The sequence below is a fragment of the Caenorhabditis briggsae genome (genome assembly GCF_000004555.2).
Source record: "Caenorhabditis briggsae complete genome, chrIV, whole genome shotgun sequence".
Classification (NCBI taxonomy): domain Eukaryota; kingdom Metazoa; phylum Nematoda; class Chromadorea; order Rhabditida; family Rhabditidae; genus Caenorhabditis; species Caenorhabditis briggsae.
The window spans coordinates 16,148,988-16,160,093 of NC_013487.2; the positions used below are offsets into that span (position 1 = coordinate 16,148,988).

The 11,106-nt window shown below is 37.4% G+C and overlaps 2 protein-coding genes across 2 annotated transcripts in view; both read left to right on the forward strand.

The window, feature by feature from the left end:
• CBG13909 overlaps positions 1–2,736 on the forward strand; it is a gene marked incomplete at both ends in the record, with an annotated part of 14,561 nt that extends 11,825 nt beyond the window's left edge. Inside the window, 2 exons of the mRNA XM_045236313.1 lie at positions 951–1,238; positions 2,551–2,736. Of these exons, the coding sequence (XP_045095301.1) occupies positions 951–1,238; positions 2,551–2,736 (474 nt within the window). The remainder of the gene's footprint in view (positions 1–950; positions 1,239–2,550) is intronic.
• Positions 2,737–2,980: 244 nt separating this feature from the next.
• Cbr-egrh-3 lies at positions 2,981–7,494 on the forward strand (the record flags this gene model as incomplete). The annotated part of the gene is made up of 6 exons (XM_045236314.1): positions 2,981–3,031; positions 3,784–3,942; positions 4,354–4,524; positions 5,556–5,813; positions 6,288–6,389; positions 7,336–7,494. 6 exons carry the CDS (start codon positions 2,981–2,983, stop codon positions 7,492–7,494), a joined length of 900 nt encoding a protein of 299 aa, XP_045095302.1.
• Positions 7,495–11,106: the final 3,612 nt, after the last annotated feature.

The window sequence follows — 11,106 nt, forward strand, 5'->3', positions numbered from 1 at the left end:
CGAAACAATTTTTCGCCCCTAAAATCCATTATTTTTAGCGAAGCATGAGCAATTTTTGAGCTATAAATGAGCAATTTGAGCCCCAAAATAAAGCTTTCAAAGCCACAGAAATGACCCATGTTTGTCTCAAAATGCATCAAATGCCGAGCTGAGAATGAGCAATTCTAGGTTCTGAAATAAGCAATCTTTTCATCCGAAAAGTTTTTTGTTTTTTTTTTTGAGCTTAAAATTTAAGGAATTTCAGCTCGAAAATCCCTCAGTTTTGGCCGCTGAAAATCCCTCATTTTGATCGAAAATTGGGCAATTTTAAGTGATTGTTAGCTGAAAAAATAATTCGTCAGTTGTAAGCTCAAAAAGCTGAGCTATTTTAGCCAAAAAATGAGCTATTTTAGGCTGAAAATTCGTCTATTTTCACTCTAACCATCGGTTTTTGAGCCTAAAATGAGCTAATTTTCGATTTTCGGTTCGAAATTCAGCGTCGTTTTTAGCTCGAAATTGCTGATTTTTAGTTGAAAATCCATCATTTTTGGCTTAAAATCGTCCATTTTTAGCTCTAAATTCTAAGCTTTTAACTAAAAATTCGCTTTTTTCGGCAAAAAAGCTCAAAATCCTCTATTTACAGCTAAAAATCCACATTTTTTCAGCTTCAAAAATCTTCTATTTTCGGCTTAAAATGTCTCATTTTTGGTTAAGAACCCGCCATTTTTAGCCCACCCCCAAAATACCTCATTTTCAGTGAAAAGTGAGCAATATTTAGCTGAAAATCTCTCATTTTTAGCTCGAAATTGCTGATTTTTAGTTGAAAATCCATCATTTTTGGCTTAAAATCGTCCATTTTTAGCTCTAAATCCTCATTTTTTTTCAACTAAAAATTAGTTTTTCGGACCTAAAATGACGAATTTCAGCTTAAAATCCCCTACTTTTGGCTTAAAATCCTCAAATTTTTGCAGAGATGGGACCGCCGCCTCAAAAAGTACGTGGGTCTATCGGGTAACGAGCCGGCGAACAAGAAGATCCGCACGGAGGACGGCACGTGGCTCCCGGCAAGCTACAAAACTGGAAAATACGAGGAATGGAAGCAGAAGCAGAAGATTGGATTCAAGAAGGACGGTGGAGAGGAGAGTGGAGAGACGCAGCAGACACAGGATTACGGTAGAAAGAGGAAATGGAAGAATGAGGCGGCGAAGAGTGCAGGACCGAAGCACTCGGAGCTCAAGAACAAGGATCAAATTCTTAAGGTAAGAGGCTGAAAATGGCCTGAAATTGGCTTAAAATAGCCTGAAATTGGTCTGAAATTGGGCTAGAATGGCCTGAAAATAGACTAAAATGGTCTGAAATGATCTGGAATTGGTCTAAAATAGTCTAAAAATGCCTGAAATATGTCTCGAATGGTCTAAAAAGGTCTATAATGGCTTGAAATTGACCTGAAAAGACTAAAATTGGCCTAGAATGGTGGCTGGCCTAAATTGGCCTAATTTTGACATGCAAAGGGGTCTAAAGTAGGTCTAAAAATTGTCCAAAATTGGCCTAGAAGAATGGACCTAAAACGATCGAAGATAGTCTGAAATAGGCTTTAAATGGTCTAAAAAGGAGGCCCAAAATGATCTAATATGCCTAAAGATTGTCTGAAATTGTACTAAAACTGGCCTAATTTGGCTTAGAATAACAATAGAATCTTCTGAAATTGATCCGAAATGGGCTTGAAATGGTCTAAAAAGGCCTGAAATGGTCTGAAAATGGCCTAGAAAGGTCAAAGATTGGCCTAACTAGGCTCAAAAGATCTGAAAACGCCTGAAATGTTATGGAATGAGTCTAAAAAAGCCTGAAAATGGTCTGAAAATTATCCAAAATTGGCTTAAAATTGACTTAAAATGGTCTAGAAAGGCCTGAAATGGTCTGAAATTGGTCTAAAAAGGCCGGAAAAAGGTCTGAAATTGGTCTAAAATTGGCTTAAAATTGACTTAAAATGGTCTAGAAAGGCCTGAAATGGTCTGACATTGGTCTAAAATGTGCTTAGAATGGTCTAAAATGGCCTGAAATTGATCTGAAAAGGCCTGAAATTGATCTGAAATGGGTCTAAAAATTGTCCAAAATTGTCATAAAATAGTCTAAAAAAGGCCTGAATTGGTCTAGAATGGTCTGAAATTGATCCAAAAGGCTCTAAAATGTCTAAAAAGGCCTGACAAGGCCTGAAATGGGTCAAAAATTGTCCAAAATGGGCTTAAAATAGGTCTAAAATGCTTTCAACTTGGCCTAAAATGGCATAAAATTGTCTAAAATAGGCCTGAAATGGTCTCAAATTCGGATAAGTCGGCTTAAAATGGTCCAAAACAGCCATTTTTTGACTATTTTCAGTCTTTTTTAGACCATTTTCAGCATATTTGATCCTTGATTGCCCTAAATTACCCCTAATTGCAGTCTATAATTGGCTTAGAATAGTCTAAAATGGGTCGAAAACAGCCATTCTGTGCCTATTTTCAGCCATTTTTAGACCATTTTCAGCATATTTGTCCCTTAATTACCCCTTAATTACCATCTAATTAATTACAGGGTCGCCGTAAACAAGAGAAACTCGAGAACTACATGGAGCACCGTCGTCAGTCGAATCTCAAGAAGAAGGCGATGGGGGGCGCAGTCTCCGGATTCAAAAGGGGCGGAGCTTCGGCGAAAAGGGGCGGAGCCTCGTTTGGCGGTGGAAAAGGAAGAGGAGGAGGCGGCAAATTCAAAAAACGCTAATTTTTGGAATTTTTTTGTTAATTTTTATGATTTTTTGTTGAAGTTTTGTTCGTTTTTTTTAAATGAAATTGTTGATTTTTTGTCTCAAAATCCGGATTTTTTGAGCCAGGTTACTGTAGTTTTTGCAGTGTTTTTCGTATATTTTTGACACCCATTTTTTGTCTTTTTTCAGTCTTTTTCTTCAACTAAAAATTGCAGAAAAATCGCCAGAGATACAGACTGCGCCCGTCTAATATCGTTCCCGATGATGAATCGGATGATTCATACGCAGAGCGAACCGCAAACGTCGTTTGGAGTAAGGAATTGGGGAAATTTTGGCTGAAAATCGGCCAAAAATCGGCCAAAAATGAGCTAAAACCCCTCGAAAATCACTGAAATTGGCTGAAAATGGCTTAAAATCGACTAAAAATGAGCTGAAAATCAGCATTTTCGACGTTTTCAGCTCATTTTTGGTCATTTTCATTTGGAATTTTTCGAAAAAAAGTGGTTTTTTGATGAATTTCGGATCATTTTTATTCGATTTATGAGGTTTTTTAGCACAGTTTTTCAGCAATTTTAATGAGAAAAGTGGCTGAAAATCACAGAAAACAGGCTTAAATATCTCAAAAATCGAAGTAAAATGACCCCCCAAAATCAGTAAAAATATGGTACCTATGGAATCTATGGTACATATGGTACCTATGGTACCTATGGTGTCCGTAGTACTTATGGTACATATGGAATCTATGGTGTCTGTGGTACCTATGGTACATTTGGAATCTATGGTACCTATGGTACCTATGGTGTCCGTAGTACTTATGGTACATATGGAATCTATGGTACCTATGGTACATATGGAATCTATGGTACATATGGAATCTATGGTACATATGGAGTCTATGGTACCTATGGTAGCTATGGTACATATGGCATCTATGGTACATATGGTACATATGGAATCTATGGTATCTATGGTGTCTGTGGTACCTATGGTGTCTTTGGTACCTATAGTATCTTAGGTATCTATGATATCTATGCCCATTTTAAGCCAATTTTAATAATTTTCAGTCGAATCAGCACATGCAACAGCAGCAGCAGTCCCAACCCCAACACAATCAGCACCCGCACCAGAATCAACACGCTCGCCTTATCAATCAAATCATATCACACGCCTATGCACAGGAGCCATTCGATTCATCGTTACTACTTAATAATGGACAGCAGAAGGTGAGGAGACCTGTAATAGAAGGGCATAGAGCTTATTAGCTCCTAAGGGTCTCCTAACTTTAAGCCAATTTATCTAGGTTACTGTAGGAGTTATCAAAAAGTGGTCTACTGATAAATTGTTTATCATGTTATAAGGCATCTTTTATCAGTTGACGGATGTTTGATATCTCTTACAGTAACCCAGATAATTGGGCTTTAAAGTAGGGAGCCCTTATCAGCTAAAATACCATTTTCTGTCCGCCAACTTTGAGCCAGTTTATCTCGGTCCCTGTAAGAGATATCAAAAAGCGGTCTACTGATAAAATGTTCATCACATTATCAGCTATATTTTATCAGTTGACCCCATGTTCATAACTCCTACAGTAACCCAGATAAATTGGCTCCAAAAGTACCGTATTCCAATTTTTGCAGTTCGACTTTCTGCCCAACCTACCAGGAGGCCACCCGAGCCATTTAATGCAAAACGGACTGGCCAACAACAATCAGCAACAGAATCCACGTGGCACCAATAATGGGACAACGACAGTGAAAAAGGCCAAAAAGGGACAGGGACCCGGAAGGAGGCCGGCGCTGGATGCTAATGTAAGCTTTTTTTCTGCATTTTTCTAGGTTTTAGATGGAAATTCAGCTGTTCTAAGTGCCAAAATCGAGATCTACATGAAATTTTAGTCTAGAATCTTCGAAAAAAGTACCGAAAACCGGAGTTTTCGAAGGATTTGGGTTTCTAGGCCACCGTGTGAGAAAAACTCGGCCACATTCAAAAAATCTTTAAAAACTAGGTTTCTAGGCGGAAATTCTGCGAAATACTCGATTCTAGCATTCATTCGGTCTGGAAACGCTGGAAAAAGTTTCAAAAAACCCTATTTTTGGAAGATTTGGGTTTCTAGGCCACCAAAACTCGGCCAGCGTGTTTTTAGCCGTGTCCAGAAGAAATTTCTAGGATTTTTTGTAGTAATTTAGCTATAATAACCCCTTGAGAGCCGCGTTTAGGTTTTTTTCATTGGTGGCCGAGAAATCCAGTTTTCTAGGCCACCAGTTAAAAAACTCGGCCACATTCAAAAATTTCCAAAAAAGTAGCTTTTAGACTTGAATTTTGCGTGGAACTCGATTCTGCCGTTCATGCAGTCTGGAAACGCTGAAAAAAGTTTCAAAAAACTCTATTTTTGCAAATTTTGGGTTTCTAGGTCACCAGTGAGAAAAACTCGGCCTTATTCAAAAAATCCTTAAAAACCAGGTCTCTAGTCCCAAATTTTGCGTAGAACTCGATCCTGCCATTGATTTAGTCTTGGAACGCTGAAAAACGTATGGAAAAACCGATTTCTGACTGAATTTGGGTTTCTAGGCCATCAAAACTCGGCCAGCATGTTTTCAACCGTTTCTAGTACATTTTTTAGGATTTCAAGTATAATCTAGGTGTAGTGAACTCATTATGTAACCTGCTAGCCAGCTTGATTTTCTAGGCCACCAGTGGGAAAACTCGGTCATATTCAAAAAATCCCTGAAAACCGGGTTTCTAGGTCTAAATTTTGTGTAAAACTCGATTCTGGCATCCATTCCAGCCTATATAACCTCGAAACTACCCATTTCGACCTCAAAAAAAGACCAATTTCCAGGGAATGCCCAAAGAGCGACCATTCATCTGCCCGCGGCCCGACTGTGGCAAGCGATTCTGCCGAAACGACCACCTCCAACGACACATGCGGATTCATACGGGCCAACGGATGTTCCAGTGTCAGACGTGTCTCCGTGCGTTCTCCCGGTCCGATCATTTGGCGAAACACGAGAGAACGCACTCGTCGGACAAGCCGTTCAGCTGTCTGACGTGCGCCCTACGGTTTCATAAGCACGAGGAGAAGAAGAAGCACGAGGAGGTGGGTTTTTGGGGGTTTTGGACCTTGAAAATGGCCTAAAAACACCCTGGAATCGGTTCTGGTGGCCTAGAAACCCCTTAAATTGCATTTTCTAGTCCCTCTTGCAAAAATGATCATTTTAGCATCGAAATCTTGATTTTTAGGATACATAGGTCCAAATTTGCAGAAATGATCGTTTTAGCACTAAAAACGATGTAAAAAATGGGTTTTTGGACCTCAACATGGCCTAAAACCCCTGAAATTGGTCCTGGTGGTCTAGAAACCCCCTAGAATGAATTTTCTAGTCCCTATTCAGTTTAGACCGATTTTGGAGGGTTTCTAGCTGAATTTTGACGCAAATTCCGCTCCTGATGGCCTAGAATTGCTTAAAATTGAAGTTTTGGACCTCAGAAATGTCCCAAAACCCCTGAAATTGGTCCCGATGGCCTAGAAATCCCCCCAAGATGCATTTTCTAGTCCCCCTTCGTTTTTTAGAAATGCAAGCATAACGTGGATGATCAGCAGCAACAACAGGTTGGAAATCGACAGCAACAACTGAACCTAATCAGTGGTGGACATAATATGTACCAGAATCCGGTAAGCCTTCTTTGGGCCGCGGCCGACCGCGGCCGGAGTCTTCCATTGTTGTTGTACGGTCGGAATGCGTTGGAATGATCGTTTTTCATTGATTTTGGATAGTTGGTATTGTGTTGTGGTTCGTTTTGTTTACAGTATACCCTTGGTTTCTATCCTTAAATAGCTTAAAATCCCATTTTCTCCCGGAACATCAAATTTCAAAAGGGTTTAAATGCGAAATTCGAATTCCCCGCCTTTTTTACACCTAAATGACCGTTTTTTGAGAGTTTCCAGCGATTTGTGCAATTTGTCGTAAGGTTCGGTGTTTGGCTCGGTGTTTGCACACAATCGGCGCTACAGTAACCCGAAATCTCGAAACTGAGCGTTAGAGACGCGGAAAAGGGGGTTTTAGGGTGGAATTTTGCGGGAGATTCGATTTTAAGCTTAAAAATTGCCAAAAATCAAAATTTGATCAGAAAATAATGATTCCAAAAAATAGAAAATTCGAAAAAAACAGTTTTTGAAATTTTCTTAAAAAGCATTGATTATAGACAGTTTTCATATCAAAATTCGAAATCCGCGCCTATTTTTACCCCTAATACAACCATTTTTGAGCGATTTGTGCAATTTGTCGTAAGGTTCGGTGTTTGGCTCGGTGTTTGCACACAATCGGCGCTACAGTAACCAGAAAACTCGAAATTGAGTGTTAGAGACGCGGAAAAGGGGGTTTTCGGGTGGAATTTCTCGGGAAATTCGATTTTAAGCTTAAAAATTGCCAAAAATCAAAATTTGATCAGAAAATTTTGAAAAATTCAAAATTTCAAAAAAAAATTTTCAATGTTTTTTGTGAAAACCAGCGATTTTCAATGAAAAATTCGAATTTTCTAGTCATTTTTACCGCTAGAAAACGGCCACAACCTCTATCAATTTTCAAAATAAAAAAATCAATAAAAAATCGATAATCCAGACGACGCCATCCGACCGTACTCCTCGATCAAATTATCACAATATTGCAACAACGGATTTCACGCGCATTGTAGATGATATCGAACGCTTTAATGCAATCGCCGAACTCGAGCAACTTGATGATGATTCCGCCATCGACGACGACGGTTCAATTCAATAAAAATCAATCGATTATCGGGAATCAGCAACAAGCTCCGCCCACAAATCCCCTGGAAATTCGATCGCTGATTGCGCAGAATCATTAGGTAATTTGAGCTGAAAATTGACTGAAAACGAATGATAGGGCTCTGAAAGTGGCTGAAAATCGCTTAAAAATGTCCCAAAACGCCCTGAAAATGGGCCCAAACAGTTGAAAAATAAGCTAAAATAGCCTAAAATTGGCTTAAAATGCTCTAAAAAGGCCTAAAATGGCAAACCAGCCTGAAAATGACGTAAAATCGCTTAAAATGGCATTATATTAATTGAAAATGGCCTAAAATGGCCATAAAACGGCCGAAATCGGGCCTAAATTTGCCTAAACTAAGCTTAAATGGTCTAAAATGGCCTCAATTGGCCTGAAATAGCCTGAAAATGGCCTTGAAATAGCCTTAAAACTGCCTTTTTTCAGACCCACACCCACCTACAGTACCCCTACCGTACACCTACAGTAATCCCTCGATCATCATCATCCTGTCCATGTTTATTACCCTTCTAATTAATTTCGTTTAATTAATTTCCATTTTTGACTATATATGTACATTCATAAGCTCCGCCCCCTTTTCCAATGCATCTAACCCCCCCCCCCCCTCCCAACCAGCTACAGTAATCTCCTACAGTAATCCCAATGAGTTATCAAAACGTGTATCATAATCTCTTCCTCTCGCAATTTTCAGATTTTTTTTGGCTGAAATTTTCAGAAAAAAATATTTTTTGGTTTTTTTTTTGGATTTTCAGCCAAAAAAATTTTCGAAAAAAAATTTTTTTCCTGAATTTTTTGGATTTTCAGCCTAAAAATGCTGAAAATTTCAGCAAAAAAAAAAAAATTTTCCCCGAACTACAGTACACCATATCCACTTTTTTCCTTGTTTCATTGCATTTATTATTCCAGAATTCTCGCTTAAAACCACCATTTTGTGCCTTTTTCCAATCAGCTTCTGTACCCGATTTTATTGATTTTTAAAGGATTTTTTGGATTCCAAAAATTCCAAAATTTCAAATTTACTTGTATTTTTCTTTGTCATTTTTCTTTCCTATTCCCAAAAATGTGCATAATTTAAGCTCTTTTTTTTGGGTCCTGAGAGGATAATTTTGGAATTTTTTCAAAAAAAAAATCCAATTTTCAGCCAAAAAAAATCACAAAAATCACTAATTTTTTGTCTGAAATTCTCTAGAAAATTCGAAATTCGCGCCTAAAAATTTCGAAAATTTTCCCCTCAAGACCCATTTTCCACCCCAAATCACATGTATTTTTTCTCTTAAAATGGCATTTTCGTTTCCTCCTGAAAATCAAAAAATCAAAATAATTTTTTTCTCTAAATCTCATCAGCCAAAATCCCCTTCCCAAAAATCAACTTATAATAATTTCACTTAACATTGATTTTCAACTTTTTTTTTGGTTTTTCTGAAATTTTCAGACTTTTTTTTCTGAAAATTTCAATTTATTTGAAAATTCCGTTTAAATATAATACATTTCTAAGAAAAAATTATAAAAAATAGTCTTTTAAAAAGGGGCGGAGACTAGCCCTACAAGCTCCGCCCACAAAAAATTTATAAGAGCATCCCAAAAAAGGCCCTATATAAGGTCTATAAAAGGGCGTTGTGGTTCTTATTTTATTTTTATTAATTTTTTTTAAAATTGTTTTATATTTTTTCCAGAATTTTTCTGCTGCTCTTATCCTCCTTTATTCCTTTTCCCCCATTTTTCTCTGCGTCTCTCTCTCTCTCTCTCTCTCTCTCTCTCTCTCTCTCTCTCTCAATTTCCCCTTTTGCCTGCCCTAAGGCTAAAAAAGGGGGTTTTCATATGGAAAAAAGAAGATTCTGAAGGCTCAGAAGACGTTGAAAAAGACGTCGTCAACAGCAAAAAAAGTTTTTCGTTTTTTCCATTTCATTCAAAAAAAAAGAAGAGAGAAGTGAAATTTTTTATTTCTTTTTCGCTTTTTTTTGGGACTTTTTGAGAATGACGTCATCTGGATGGGCATTCGGAGACCGTTTTTTTTCTGGAAATTGGAGATTTTTATGTCTAAAATTTCAGAAAATCAAAAATTTCAGAAATTCTGAAATCCTGAAATTCCGAATTTCTGAAATCCTGAATTTTTTTCAATTTTTCCGATTTTTTTTCATTTTGTTTAAAACATCAAGTTTTGAGATTTAGTGTCAAATTTCTTCACAAATATTTGTATTTGTCAAAAAGTTTGTTTTCCTCGTGAAAAGAAAAAAAATCCAGAAAAAATTACCGTAAACAGTCTAATACAACGCCACCCGGACCGTCCACTTTAAGCCTATATATCTCACTTCTTTTGAAAGATATCAAAAAGTTGTCAACTGATAAAATGTTTATCATGATATCAGCTACATTTTATCAGTTAACAACTTTTTGATATCTCTTACAGAAAATGGGATATATAGGATCAAATTTGACGCTTCGGGTGGCGTTCTATTAGAGGGTTTACGGTATTTCAGAATATTTCAGACTCTTTTTTAGCCCCTAAGCTTGACGTCTGCATTTTAAATCCTGAGCATTTTCTTGTGCAACTTGATCTGTCCTATGAACAACTGCTCCTCTTTCTCCCCTTTTCTCAATGTGGTCAACTAACTTTTTCTTTTTTTTTTCTTTTTTTTTTTCTTTTTTTTCATCTTGTCCATCAGCAGAGAATTTTGGACAAGATGGGCGCCCCTCAATCTTGGGAGGACCATGGGTCCGACTCTGTTTGGAAATGTGTGAAAAAAGTTTTTTTTGTTTGAAAAAAAATGTCCCACGAGGATTCACTGAATGTTTCATTTTGTTGAATTCCTCCAAAGTGCACCTTTTGGGCCTTTTTCGGATTTTCCGAATTTTGAAAAACTCAGATTTTTTGGTATTTTTCTAGTTTAGAAATACTTTGAAAGCCTATTTTTTTCAGTTATTGGGATTCTTGACATTTTTGAAACATAACAAAAATTCTAAAAATTTGAAAAATTCCATTTTGAAACTCTTCCGTTGTTGTATTCTTAAAATTTTAAATACAATTTTTGTAAATTATGTCAAAACTTTTGGAACTTTTGAACCTTTTTTGAGCCTTTCAGCCTTTTTTTCCTTGTTTTTTTAACTTCCCATTTTGTAAAATTTTCCATTTTTCTGAAATTTTCTAAAATTCTCCCATGAACCCATGGATCCCATAGATCTCACGGATCTCATGGACCCCATAGATACTACGGACCAATGGAGCCATAGAACCCACGGATCCCGTGAATTCCTTGAATTCCATGGACCCAGATGTGTACCTATGGACCCAGGGACCCAGGGACCCAGAACCCGATGGATCTCATGTATCCAGGATCCCATGGATCGAGGACCCCATAGATCCCGTGGATCCCATCGACCCTATGGATTCCATGGACCACATGGATTCAGGAGGCCTAAAACCTAGAAATCCTTCTAAACATAGAGTATTTGGATGTTTGATCCTTAAACTTTACTTCGCACAAAATTTTGAAAAGCTTATTTTTTCGAAATTTTTGAAGTTTTCCAGTTCATTGATCACTGACATAACCACTCAACTTTTTCATTTCAAAAAAAAAATCCTAAATTTTAATC